Source organism: Schistocerca gregaria, chromosome 2 (assembly GCF_023897955.1).
Source record: "Schistocerca gregaria isolate iqSchGreg1 chromosome 2, iqSchGreg1.2, whole genome shotgun sequence".
Lineage (NCBI taxonomy): Eukaryota > Metazoa > Arthropoda > Insecta > Orthoptera > Acrididae > Schistocerca > Schistocerca gregaria.
Genome location: NC_064921.1, coordinates 777,702,076 through 777,717,338, shown reverse-complemented (window position 1 = coordinate 777,717,338; position 15,263 = coordinate 777,702,076). Strand labels below are relative to the sequence as shown.

The window sequence follows — 15,263 nt, the reverse complement described above, 5'->3', positions numbered from 1 at the left end:
ATAATCATTTTTTTAATGTTGTGGAGAAAATAGGATCTAGATCTTCACTAGAAGAGGCAAGGCTTCTAATAGAAGAGGCCATACCTGTGCAGTTTGAAAGAACTGTATTTCCACCAACCTCTCCCTCTGAAATCAATAAAATAATAAACTCACTGAAAAGTAAAAGCTCTTACGGAATTGATGGCATTTCCAACAAGATACTTAAAGCTTGTTCCCCACAGATAAGTAAGATTCTCAGCCACGTATGTAATAGCTCTTTGGAGCAGGGTGTTTTCCATGATAGACTGAAATATGCCATTGTAAAACCATTGCATAAAAAGGGGGATATGTCAGATGTCAACAACTATCGCCCAATCTCTCTTCTGACAGCTCTATCAAAAAGTTTTGAGAAAGTAATGTATTCAAGAGTAGCCTCCCATATTTGTAAAAATAAAGTACTAAGAAAATGTCAGTTTGGTTTTTGGGAAGGCTTTTCAACAGAAAATGCTATATATGCTTTCACTGATCAAATATTAAATCCTCTGAATAACTGGACATCACCCATTGGTATTTTTTGTGATCTCTCAAAGGCCTTTGATTGTGTAAATCATGGAATTCTTTTAGATAAGCTAAATCATTGTGGTTTGAGGGGGGCAGTGCACAAATGGATTAATTCATACTTAATTGGAAGAATGCAGAAAGTTGAAATAAGTGGTTCATGTAATGTTAAAACAACAGCTGATTCCTCAAGCTGGGGGGGGGGGGGCTATCAAGTACGGGGTCCCACAGGGTTCGGTCTTAGGTCCTTTACTGTTCTTGATATACATTAATGACTTACCATTCTATATTGATGAAGACGCAAAGTTTGTTCTTTTTGCTGATGATACAAGTATAGTAATAACATCCAAGAACTAAGTGATGTAATTGTAAATGATGTTTTTCACAAAATTATTAAGTGGTTCTCAGCAAACGGACACTCTTTAAATTTTGATAAAACACAGTATATACAGTTCCGTACAGTAAATGGCACAACTCCAGTAATAAATACAGACTTTGAACAGAAGTCTGTAGCTAAGGTAGAATTTTCAAAATTTTTGGGTGTGTCCATTGATCAGAGGTTAAACTGGAAGCAACACATTGATGGTCTGCTGAAACGTATGAGTGCAGCTACATATGCTATTAGGGTTATTGCAAATTTTGGTGTTAATAATCTCAATAAATTAGCTTACTATGCCTACTTTCATTCACCGCTTTCGTATGGCATCATATTTTGGGGTAATTCATCGTTGAGTAGAAAAGTATTCATTGCTCAAAAACGTGTAATCAGAATAATTGCTGGAGCCCACCCCTGTCACCTTGCAGACATCTATTTAAGGATCTAGGGATCCTCACACTATATAGATTCACTTAACGAAATTTATTGTTAATAATCCAACCCAGTTCAAAAGTAGTAGCAGTGTGCATAGCTATAACACCAGGAGAAAGGATGATCTTCACTATGTAGGGTTAAATCTGACTTTGGCACAGAAAGGGGTAAATTATGCTGCCAAAAAAGTCTTTGGTCACCTACCAAACAGCATCAAAAGCCTGACAGATAGTCAACCAACATTTAAAAATAAATTAAAAGAATTTCTAGATGACAACTCCTTCTACTCATAGGCTGAATTTTTAGATATAAATTAACCGAGGGAAAAAAAAACTAACTTAAACATTAGTGCCATGCAATATTTTGTGTAATGTAATATCGTGTTCAGACGTCTTTCATTAACCTGACACGTTCCACATCATTACGGAATGTCGTATTCATGATCTATGGAACAAGTATTAATCTAATCTAATCTGTATCCTGGAAATGGAAAAAAGAACACATTGACACCGGTGTGTCAGACCCACCATACTTGCTCCGGACACTGCGAGAGGGCTGTACAAGCAATGATCACACGCACGGCACAGCGGAAACACCAGGAACCGCGGTGTTGGCCGTCGAATGGCGCTAGCTGCGCAGCATTTGTGCACCGCCGCCGTCAGTGTCAGCCAGTTTGCCGTGGCATACGGAGCTCCATCGCAGTCTTTAACACTGGTAGCATGCCGCGACAGCGTGGACGTGATCCGTATGTGCAGTTGACGGACTTTGAGCGAGGGCGTATAGTGGGCATGCGGGAGGCCGGGTGGACGTACCGCCGAATTGCTCAACACGTGGGGCGTGAGGTCTCCACAGTACATCGATGTTGTCGCCAGTGGTCGGCGGAAGGTGCACGTGCGCGTCGACCTGGGACCGGACCGCAGCGACGCACGGATGCACGCCAAGAGCGTAGGATCCTACGCAGTGCCGTAGGGGACCGCACCGCCACTTCCCAGCAAATTAGGGACACTGTTGCTCCTGGGGTATCGGCGAGGACCATTCGCAACCGTCTCCATGAAGTTGGGCTTCGGTCCCGCACACCGTTAGGCCGTCTTCCGCTCACGTCCCAACATCGTGCAGCCCGCCTCCAGTGGTGTCGCGACAGGCGTGAATGGAGGGACGAATGGAGACGTGTCGTCTTCAGCGATGAGAGTCGCTTCTGCCTTGGTGCCAATGATGGTCGTATGCGTGTTTGGCGCCGTGCAGGTGAGCGCCACAATCAGGACTGCATACGACCGAGGCACACAGGGCCAACACCCGGCATTATGGTGTGGGGAGCGATCTCCTACACTGGCCGCACACCTCTGGTGATCGTCGAGGGGACACTGAATAGTGCACGCATGGTACATCCAAACCGTCATCGAACCCATCGTTCTACCATTCCTAGACCGGCAAGGGAACTTGCTGTTCCAACAGGACAATGCACGTCCGCATGTATCCCGTGCCACCCAACGTGCTCTAGAAGGTGTAAGTCAACTACCCTGGCCAGCAAGATCTCCGGATCTGTCCCCCATTGAACATGTTTGGGACTGGATGAAGCGTCGTCTCACGCGGTCTGCACGTCCAGCACGAACGCTGGTCCAACTGAGGCGCCAGGTGGAAATGGCATGGCAAGCCGTTCCACAGGACTACATCCAGCATCTCTACGATCGTCTCCATGGGAGAATAGCAGCCTGCATTGCTGCGAAAGGTGGATATACACTGTACTAGTGCCGACATTGTGCATGCTCTGTTGCCTGTGTCTATGTGCCTGTGGTTCTGTCAGTGTGATCATGTGATGTATCTGACCCGAGGAATGTGTCAATAAAGTTTCCCCTTCCTGGGAGAATGAATTCACGGTGTTCTTATTTCAATTTCCAGGAGTGTATTTATTCAGTCCAAAATAGGTTTAACTCCGTTCACATGAAGTCATCGGTAGCCAATGTCTTTGTGAACTACTCAGCTAAATGCAAGAACACCTGATCTCGTATTGAAACGTTGATGGACTGTTCATAATCAAATTACTAAACAATGTTCACCATTATGCATGCGAGGTGGCTGAGAAAAGTTATGAAACTGACAACACTACGAGCAATCCGGCATCACTTTGTTGTTCTGCTTATGTAGATCGATGCTTTCGTCCGTTCCAGTTGCTCAGCCCGAGTTTCAGTTCATACTGCCATCAGTGAAGTTGTGTTTTTGTTACGTATTATGTAAATGGAACAGCGGAATTTAGAGCAACGTTATGCAGTTACGTTTCGTGTTAAACTTGGGGAATCCGCAAGTGTGGCCTTTGAAAAGCTGAAACAGGCCTATGAGGAACACAATTTTGTCGCTGCCACAAATCATTTTTGGAAGGGCAAGAATACGTTGCAGATGAACCTCGCTCAGGGAGACCTACAACTTCAAAAACCAACGAAAACGTTGAATGTGTGCTTGCTCTTGTGAGATCAGACAGACGTTTAACAATAAGGATGACTGGTGACCTGTTAAACTTAAAACACTTTCATTGTAACTAAGATTTGCAAATGCGAAAGGTTTGTGCTAAAATGATGCCGAAAACCCTCGCATCTGAGCAGGACAGTCGAAGAAATGCGCACATAGATCTTGAGAGGATTGCCAGTGACAACAAATGGTTGATTCGTGTAATCACAGATGATGAACCCTGGATTTATAAGTACTGTCTTGAGACTAAGTAGCAAAGTGAAGAGGGGCACACTAATACGCCTCCTCGACCAAAAAGGTCTGAATGAGCAAATCAAAGACCAAAATAATGCTGATTTGCTTTTTTTACAGTACGGGTATCGTTGATGAAGAATTAGTTCCTCCAGGAAAAACTGTCAGCAAAGTGTTTTACAAAGATATCCTTGAAAGGCTCAGGAAAAGGGTGAATGGAGTGAGACCAGACACTGCAGTTAAGTGGATACTGCAACATGACAACTCCCCATGCCTCACGGCTACTTCCATCACGGAATTTTTTATCTCAAAAAGCGTTGCTGTGGCACACAGCCCCCCTATTCATTTGATCCGAGTCCTTACGACATCTTTCTTTTCCCGAAATTGAAAAAAAGTCTTAAAAGGACGTCGTTTTGGGACTGTGGAGAAAATTGAAATTAGTGTGACCGATATGTTAAAGATCCTAACGTTTGAAGCCTTTCACTGGTGCTACCAAGTATGGGAACAATGACACCACAGGTGTACAGCTACTGAAGGGAACTACTGTTTAATGCCCCGTCGACAATGGAATCATTAGAAATGGAGCACAAGCCCGGAATGGAATGATTCAGAGATGGGGAAGGAAATCGGCTGTAGTCTTTCAAAGGAACCATACGAACATTTGCCTGGAGCAATTTAGAGAAATCACGAAAATCTAAATCTGGACTTGAACTGTCTGTCGCGTCCTAAACGTGAATATTGTCGCGGACTGAGTGACAGGGGCTCGAGTGAATTAGCCAGTTAGCCTACGTGAGAGTGAGTCTTGACCTTGCTGTTCCTCCTTGCAAAACGGGATGAGGACTGGAAGATAGTTTGCAATGATCTCCACAAGAAGTGCCTTACAATCCTTAGTTTTTCCTGAAGCGAATTCTCTTCTGCTAATCGTACTGGTTGGGCTTAGTACCCACAAAGAAACCAAGTCTTTGTACAGAGACAGTGATTTGATTTCACCGTTCCGTCCATATTGAATGTCTCTCTTAACTGGTATTGTGCCCACTCTACGACAGAGTTCCTGACTCTCGAACACTGAATATTTCTGCACTACGCTCAGCCTTTCCTACTCTCTTGAGGTGCACCAAGCTCCCTAATTTTCTTTGACGTTTCACCTTCATTCTCATCTGTCTCTGATATGTGATGCTGAAGGGATGTTGCCTCTTCATTGGATCTAATTCGCACTGGGCCTAAGTGACTTTCCATAGGCTGGGTAGAGAGATCTGAGCATATATTGCGCTTCTAGCCTGTCGTTGGCTTCATATGACATATAGATTCACTTTCCAAAACACCTCTCTCTGCCCTCTTCCACCCCTGTACTCGCTGTTACTTTGGAAACCCTTCCGCCCCTTATTTTGATCTAGATGTGTACTGAGTGTACTTGGCAAGGATATGATGTAATGCTGCTGTGTTCACATCCAATCCAGTGGTCGCTGGCATCCTGGAGCCAGCTGTGCACTCGCCATCAAGTAAGGCCTGAAACCCTTCCAATTCCTGCTACTCCTCTGAATCTGACTCACTTTTTTTTTTACAAGAGTTGACCCTTTTTTTCTCTGTGGATACAATATGTCATCCTCCCAAATAGGAGTCATTTTGCTAACCACTGCGTCGCCTCACTCAGGGTCAGATCCAAAGAGCTACCAGCAGTTCAGAATGTCTTACAGTAGTCGAGTAGCTCAAAAGCAACACATTTCTGTAGTCATAGGCGCCACCAGCATTAATTACTGGGGTAGGGGGGGGGGGACGAATCAATAGAGTATAGATAACAAGAGGGTCAAAATGAGATATGCTCTTGAAAAACATTGAAAATATTAGGACCTAAAACCACTTTTTGGAGCATTCTGGGTGCCCAGACCATATATGACAATGACTTTTAAAAGTCCTAAAGTCTGCCAATGTGTGCCTAGATTACAACATATTTTGCAATTATCAAGTATAAAAACCTTGTATAATATTAACTTTTAAATTTAGGACACTGTGTGTATGATTATTATGTATTGTGTCCTAGACAATCGTGGAAATTATTTTCAGTTGAATTGTTTTTCTCACAAAATAAAAGCTTCTTTCATACAATATTTTGGCTCTGTTAGTTGAGTGAAGCAGTAACAGACGAAGTCTTCTACATTTTGAAATACTGTACTAAAAATAATCCGCCAGAAAAGACAAAGTATTCCTTTGTTTAAAGTAGAGACCTATGCTTTAAAACAGGGAAAACACTGGAAACCTATTACTTTGCAAGAATACCCTCCAAAAATTCACAGTGCATTGTTTTCATTTACTGGGAAATGTGACCACAGCCGCAATGTGTAAATTGCTAATTTATTATAAACCTTTTTTTGGGAAGAATCAAGTGAAAATAATATGTAACAAACTTAATGGACATCTGCAGAGATCCAATGTAAAAGCTTGCTTTGGCGAATTCCTGGAGAACATTACCCACCATCACCTACAGTGTCAACTGTAGAATATAGAGCAGGTTGTGTTATGGTATGGGGATTTTTCGCGGTTAATGTGTGGTCCCATTACTTTGCTCAATAAAACACAAAATGTGGATGCATTTTACAGCGCCATGTACAGCGTGGAGTGGAGGAACAGTCTGGTGGTGATGATTATTCATATCAGCATGACAATGCAGCCTGTCATTAAACTGAATCTGTTAGGCAATTGTTTGTGGACAATGACAGTCATGAAGTGGAATGGTCTCCCCAGTGCCCCGAATGGAATATTTTTGCAATGAGAGAATCATCTACCCTCCAGAACCCAGTGCTCAACACCGTTGCCTTCTCTGGTTTCAGCTGTTGATGAAGAATGGGCTGCCATTGCCCCACAGACATTAAGAAACGTCACTGGACGTGTCTCCAGCAGAATTCAAGCCATCTTAAAGGCGAAGGTGGACCCACCCTATATTAATACCCACTGATAGTTGTCCAGATACTTTTGATCAGATAGTGTATGGTTGTGTGCAGATGAGCCAGCCGTGCGACCAGCTGCTGGAGGGTTGCAAGTGGAAGGGTGAGGAGACTTCTTGCCACAAGCTCTTCACTATGCGACTCTCCTACCTCGGCTTCTGCTGCTCCTTCGGCTACCGTGGAGATGTCCGTGTCACCGACAGGTAGGCATTATAACTTACTGCCTGCCGCCTCCAGCACGTATCCTACTGTTCCTGACACATTCTTCCCAAACTGATGTTCTGTTGTCATTACAAATAACCGGTTACTATATCTGGCACAGGCTAACATATTGACCTGGAATTAGGATCGGACTTGGATGCTTGAAATATTGTAGTCAACACTTAAAATTGCAACTCAAGCCATTTTGTTTTCTTGGGGTACTAATTCTAAATTGATTGAACACCTATATTACCTGCATAATCGGACATTCCAGACCAATTTTTTTCAGTGGTGTGCATACCGCCGCAAGGGAAGCCAGCGTAATCAGAGTCTACGGCTTAAGACCATTCCTAATGCAGAGCTGATTTTGTGGACAGTCTGAAACGATTATTATTTTATGCTGCTTTTCGTGTCGGGAATCGTGCAGTGTTACACAGTGAGGTCTTAAAAGGTTATACACTGCCTGCTGAAAACGTGAAGCACCTGGGAGACGTGGCTAATGTCACTGTAACGTCATACTTGTACACACCAATGGCAGGTATGTAAATGATTAGAGTTGCAATTATCTGTGGCAGAAAGAGTGGCCTCCAGAGAGCAGTAGTATTGCTTGTTTTTATTGTTGTTTCCAGGCCTATTAGAGTACATAAGAGGCGTTAACAGCGTCAGATATCAAGTTATCAGCGTGAGAAACGGAGATGCTGTGTACTCATATGAAACAGCGTTATTAGCATCTGTCAGAGTTGAAAAGGAGCCTCAGTATGGGCCTCAATTTGGCCGTCTGATTGGGTCATTCAGTATGCAAATTTGTGGATGTGACAGTGGTCCAATTTTAGACTACATGGAGTGTGAGGGTAGGCTCGTACTTGTAAAGGTTCTGGTCGACCACATCTGACCGGCGCTAGGGAGGATCGTCACATTGTGCACCAAGCACATCATAACCCCTTCACATCTGCACCTATCATTTAACAACAAATAATGGACTCCCTGCAACATTCCGTTTCAGCCTCCACCACTGCTTGTAGACTATCACCAGCTGAACTAGAGAATTACAGTCCCGTGCATAGACTGCCATTAACACCACAACAGAGATGGCTGCATTTGGAGTCATGTCGTCATGGGCAGCATGAATTGTTGATGAATGGTGTTCCATTGTCTTCAGCAATGGATCGCATTTCTGCACTACCCCAGATCATTTTCAGCGAGTATGCTGATGACCAGGAGACTGTTCCCATTGTTCCAATGTCTTTGAGAGGCTAAGCAGTGTTACTCCTGTTGACACGGAGTGGGAAGCCATTGGGTACAACTTAAGATCATGGCTGGTAGTGACTGAAATCAGTGACACACAATTATATGTCATAAACATATTGCTTCCTCAGTTCTTACCTCTGGTGCCACAGTACCGTAGTGCAATTTGCAGCAGTAGAGTGACCGTCCACACATGGCACGTGGCTCTATGAACTGTCAGTGTGATGCTGAGGTACTGTTGTGACCAGCAGGATCCCCAAATCCGTCTTTGGTAGAAGATTTGTGGGACTGACTCGGATGTCAATCCTGTTCCTGTGCCATTATCAAGGATATCGAGGGCCAGTTGAAACAGTTGTGGGCCAGCTGTACTCAGGAGAGGTACAATGGGGTTATGGCACCATCCTTAACCGAATCAGTGTATGCGCCCCGGCTAGAGGAGGTGCAGCATGATACTCATTGTTTCTAAATTTTGCTTGATTTTGTAATTACCTAAACATCATCAAATAGCTTCTCAGTCTGTAAAATTTAATTTTGTTTCCTCCTCCCCTTCCTGGCGCTTCCCTTTTTTGTCACGCAGTGTATACAAGAAGAGAGGAGAGCCAGCATAAGCAATGCATTTGGCTCAGATTCGATGCTTATGCAAACATGTTTACACGGACAGACTTAAACGTTTATGATTTTATTACTATGGAAAAACGACTACCAGTCCAGTCGGGAATGATGTGATATTACATGGTGAGATTCTACACGCAAATCAGTGGGAAACGTACGTGTCTACAGACATGATGTACAAAACTCCGTATTTGCTTAGACACAAAAGGAGCATTTATTCGAACTGCTGTACTATGTACACAGTAAGAAACATACATTAAGCTCGAAAATACTCTTCTAAATCGTGAAAGAGTGCCTTATTGAGATTTCCTGGGAGATTGAAACTGAGCGCTGCTCTGGGACTCAGTATTGCTTTCTGCAGGCAATACTCTTACCAAGTGGGCTATCCGGGCACGACTTAACGGCGTGATCTTGTAGCTTAATTGTTGAAAGTACCTTACCCCATGCCCCAAAAGTTTCAGAGGAAAGCAGAACTTCTGTCCAGTTGACAAGAAGGAAGAGACACTTGGAAGTGAGGATGGGTCGAACAGCTCAGTTGTGAAAACCGTTGCCCAAGGAAGGCAAAATGTTGGGTTTCAGTCCCAGAGCACCACTCAGTTTTAATCTGTCAGGAACTTTCAAAGAAGTGCACACTCGACTGCAGACTGGAAGATCCATTTAATTTCATTCACCATAATCGATGTTTTTGGAAAGCCAACGTCTGTATCAGTCATAATTTCAGGAATAAAACACTGAACCAGTTACTTCTGTAATGCATAGCACGACGTGTATTGAGAATTTATTCTCAATTTCAAGTGCAAATAATTTCATGGTAGTTTTTTTGTGATGTTTGCATGTGTGTTGTGCTACTCTTCCCACCAGTCGTCTTTTTTGGTTTTTCTGAAATTGAAAAATCGGAAAATATAAATTTTGTGATCGTTATTAGCTAATGATAGAAAATACACTTTTTCTGTCTGTTTACATTTAATGTGCCTCCTTAAATGTGCAAATATTCACAAATACACCAAACATCAATCACACTGTTTCTTTATGGGTAGATCAATATATGGTACAAAAATATTACAACAGTGTGTCTTCTCAAAGAGTTTGGGTACATTCAGAGATGTCCCATTTTTTGTGGATCACATTATCACTTCCAGTAATCCCTCAAAATTTCTGTACTATTGTGGATTACATTATCACTTCCAGTTATCCCTTACAACTTCTGTACTAACACAACTGGCTGTTTAAATTTATTCTTTATATTTTATAAGATTTTTGTTGTAAATATTGAGTGCAATGTATTAAGGAATCAAAATATGTATAGATTTGTCATAGTATTATATACAGGAGAAACATTTGTAGAAACAAATCGATTCTGTATATAGCCTGTCATTCAGGATTATTTCTTATTGTTTTATGCGGTATACAAAAATTTCCATATCCTCTATTAGGTCTGTGGGTGAATTCTTTACCTTTGAAACTACCTTTATAGCATTTGTAGACTTAGAGAAACCTTTTGACAATGTTGACTGGAATACTCTCTTTCAAATTCTAAAAGTGGCAGGGGTAAAATAGAGGGAGCGAAAGGCTATTTACAATTTGTACAGAAAGCAGATGGCAATTATAAGAGTCGAGAGGCACTGAACGGAAGCAGTGGTTGGGAAGGGAGTGACACAGGGTTGTTGCCTACACCCAATGTTATTCAGTCTTTATATTGAGCAAGCAGTAAAGAAAACAAAATAAAAATTTGAACTACGTGAAAGGTCTCTGTTGGATTCCTTTCATGTTAATTTCTTAAATATGTTGGCATAAATTCCTCTTCTAAATTTACTGTGCTGTTTCTGAATATCTGGGAGGAGACTGAGCAGTGGAACGTGTTACTTTTACACACAAAAAAGAACGATTTGTCACACTACTACGCTTTAAAACACAGTTTATATGTAATTCATGTCACACAGTCTCACACGGAACCTACATCCGCCTTCTTTTATATACTGTATATGATAAGATACTGTCATCTCCCTTCCCTTCTGTGTGAGAGGATGAATAAGCAAATGTATTTCTAGTTGCATGCTTGATGGTAGCAGACAAGCCTGTCTGCTAGAGAACAGTAGGACCAACGTCTGAACAGGGAGCTACGCTTTCTAAAAGCAGAGAGGTTTCTATTCTTAGTATGGTCCTGTCTGTCCCTTGTCATGTTGGTATAGGAAGCTGCCTCTCTGGTCACTTCCGTTTGAATCTGTTAAGCACATTCGGTAGGAGCCCAGGTCAGTCTGTCCGCGGCGAGCGTCTGAAGTGGTAAGATCTCCAGCTAAGCGCGTGTCTGCTAAGTCCGTAGGACAGTAGATTTCTTAAGTTCAGCCTAACTGAAAATTTAATCACCTTTATTTCAGGTTTAGCTCTAAAATATCTAATGTTATCTTAAATTGCAACGCAGTGTAATTCGAGTGTGAAGTTCAGAATATCTTCCGGTAGTTGCTTTGTCACTACTTTGTGAGTAAATTGGAACCACATGTTGATCAGTAACTCTAACTAAGATCATCAATCTTAAATGCGAATGTGCGTGAGATTATAACGTCTTGTCTTGACAATATTTTTCAATATAGCAACTTTTCTTTATGTTCAACCCACATGAGGTGTACTTTGTGAGACCACTACCACGTCCTTATATAATTGTTTGATCCATCAGGTTAATAGTAAGACAATAGTAACCAGTTCGAGGCTTTTCTTTTTTTGTAAATTACGTTTCGATGTAATTTATTTTAATTATCAAAATTATTTTGGAGTTACGCTCTTTGTGTAAACCAAGTTGACCACTTGAAGCTTGTGGTGTAAGCATCAAAGTAGCCCTCAGCTATTCTTTTCGGGAAGTTTTCACAGAGAGTTAGTATTAATTTAGTATAGCAGTGTGTGGTAATTTCATGATGGACAGGATTGCGCTACGAATGTAACTTCTTTGGGTGAAAATTGAATCGGTTGGTTGTGGTTAATTTCCTCTTGCATATGTTTCAACGTTCATCATGTGCTACTTTATGAATGCAGTGTTGTATGTAGTCTCCCAATCTTGGTTCTCTATTTGATGTGTTTCGTAACATTACAAACTCACATTTTCACAATCCTAAATAAGGCATCAGTTAAGTTATGAATCAAATTTGATATGCTGAAATTTTAATGGAACAATGATCAATGTTAAAACTATTGTCCAAATATAAACTATTTTATTTCTTTTTATTTAAATTGTCTTTATATATATATATAATCACCAGTTATCATAATATGAGTACTAAGAGATTATAATTAGTGTTAATCTGTAGCGAATTTGGTAAGCTAAACTGGATGCCTGTTGAAACAGTTGCGCAGTAATGCAAGGTTAACTTCCTCAGATATCTCACAGCTTTTAACCCACTTTCATGGTCTTGAATATCAGCTGCGCTTTCAGAACAAATTAAAGCAACAACATTACATACGAATTTAAATCCATGGAGAAGAAATAAAAACTTTGAGGCTTGTCAACGACCTAATTATTTCAGAGACAGCAAAGGACCTGTAAGAGCAGCTGAGTGAAATGGACATTGTCTCAAAAGGAGGATATAAGATGAACATCAACAATAGCAAAACGAAGATAATGGAATGTAGTCTAATTAAATCATGTTATGCCGAGGAACTTAGATCATGAAAGTGTTTCTGAAAGAGAAATTTGTTAACATCGAGTATAGATTTAAGCATCAGGTAGTCCTTTCTGAAAATATTTGTGTGGAATGTAGCCAAGTGTAGAAGTGAAACATGGACGATATCTAGTTTAGACAAGAAGAAAATAGAAGCTTTCGAAATGTGCTGCTACAGAAGAATGCTGAAGATTAGATGAGTAGATCACGTAACTAAGGAGGAGGTACTGAATAGAATTGGGGAGAAGAGGAATGTGTGCCACAACTTGCATAGACGAAGGGATCGGTTTGCAGGACATGGTCTGAGGCATCAAGGGATCACCAATTTAGTATTGGAGGTAAGCTTGGAGGGTAAAAATCACAGAGAAAGCCCAATAGATGAATACAGCAAGCAGATTCAGAAGGACGTAGGTTGCAGTAGGAACTTGAGATGAAGAAGCTTGCAGAGGATAGAATATCATGGAGAGCTGAATGAAACGAGTCTCTGGACTGAAGACCACACAACAACAACAACAACATGAGATTCTTTGAAGTGATGAAGTATCTTGAGATCATCCACAGAGTGTGAAAATATTTTGTTGGCGCCCACCTACATATGTAGGAATGATCTTCATAATAAAATATGAGGAATCCGAGTTCACGCAGAAAGATTTAAGTTTTCGTTTCTTTCGCGCGCTGTTCAAGAGTGGAACACTAAAGAAATAGATTGAACGTGGTTCGATGAACTCTCTGCCAGGCATGTAACCGAGAGCTGTAGAGTAATTACTTAGGCGTAGACGTAGTAATTTACAGAACAGTTTGGTAAAAGCTGTCGCTTAACATGAGATTGCGATTTATCGTTGCTCGACATTGTTTCTCGCATTGTTTGGGATCACACAACAGTCGTGATAATAAGAAAGCAGTCAGTTCAGGAGGGCTATACTCAATGCCATGTACCCTGTCACTGGCCCAACGGCTGGGGAGAGTAGACATACTGAATGCACGGCCGCGCATGGTCGTATAACCATGTCACATACCTTGTGTCATAAGAATATCCAGACGGACAATGGGATGACGTCTGGAGCGCAAACAACAGCAGCACAGCGACCATCATCGCCGCTTTCTTTGATGCAACAGCAGAAATTAGATAAATGGGGATTAGATATACTTTTCATTCCATTAGATCCATAGCGAGCAGATCATCCAAAATGTAGAACATATCAGAAAAATAAAACTACAGAATAAATGTTTACAAAGAAAAACAGATATGCTAATGTACCTTCCACAGACTGCAAGAGAAATGGCCGCCATGGACGTGGGATAAGTAAAAAAATCTTAAACATACACACATCAAAAAAAAGGTTTTCACTACCCTGGTTCCCAGAATTCCTGGAGACAGACGTTGACTGTGGATATTGTATCACAGACACTGTCCCATTGACTGTTCAGAGAAGTCACTAAACCTGCCCAAAGATGTAAACAACGATATATGGATAGCACCTATTAGACGGAGGAGGTCCTACAGCCGATCAGTTACAGTCATTCCATCAGGAAGGATGTACCCGGCTCGTGTTCCCTGTTGTTCAACCATGCCTAGATGGTCAATACCACGATTCGATAGTCTCCACATTGTTACTTTCTGCCAGGAAGAGCTCTCAACAAGGAAAGTGTCAAGGCGTCTCGAAGTGAACCAAAGCGATGTTTTTCGGACATGGAGGAGATACAGAGAGACAGGAACTGTCGATGACATTCCTCGCTCAGGCCGCCCAAGGGCTAATACTGCAGCGGATGACCAAAACTTACAGATTATGGCTCGGAGGAACCCTGACAGCAACGCCACCATGTTGAATAATGCTTTTCGTGCAGTCACTGGACGTCGTGTTACGACTCAAACTGTGCGCAATAGGCTGCATAACGCGCAACTTCACTCCCGACGTTCATGGCGAGGTCCATCTTTGCAACCACGACACCATTCTGCGTGCTACAGATGGGCCCAACAACATGCTGAATGGACTGCTCAGGATTGGCATCATGTCCTCTTCACCGATGAGTGTCGCTTATGCTTCGTCAGAGACGTGTTTGGAGGCACCCCAGTTAGGCTGAACTCCTTAGACACACTGTCCAGCGAGTGCAGCAAGGTGGAGGTTCCCTTCTGTTTTGGGATGGCATTATGTGGGGACGACGTACGTTGCTGATGGTCATGAAAGGCGCCGTAATGGCTGTACGATACGTGAATGCCATCCTCAGACTGATATTGCAACCATATCGGCAGCATATTGGCGTGGCATTCGTCTTCATGGACGGCAATTCGCGGTCCCGTCGTTCACATCTTGTGAATGAGTGGAACAGTGCCCTGACGATCTTATGGATAGTATGCAATGACAATACAGGGATGCATCTATGCAAGAGCACGTGCTACTGGGTATTAGCAGCAATCTGGACCACCACCTCTGGAGGTCTCACTGTATGGTGGTACAACATGTAATGTATGGTTTCCATGAGCAATAAAAAGGGCGGAAATGATGCGCTTATGTTGATCTCTACTCCAGTTTTCTGTACAGGCTCCACAACTCTCGGAACCGAGGTGATGCGAAACTTTTTTTG

The 15,263-nt window shown here is 42.2% G+C and overlaps 1 protein-coding gene across 1 annotated transcript in view; it reads left to right on the top strand.

Annotated features, from left to right (window-relative positions):
• LOC126335975 (sodium channel protein Nach-like) overlaps window positions 1-15,263 on the top strand; it is a 212,351-nt gene that overhangs the window by 109,790 nt on the left and 87,298 nt on the right. The window contains exon 7 of the mRNA XM_049999452.1: window positions 7,033-7,178. Within this exon, the coding sequence (XP_049855409.1) occupies window positions 7,033-7,178 (146 nt within the window). The remainder of the gene's footprint in view (window positions 1-7,032; window positions 7,179-15,263) is intronic.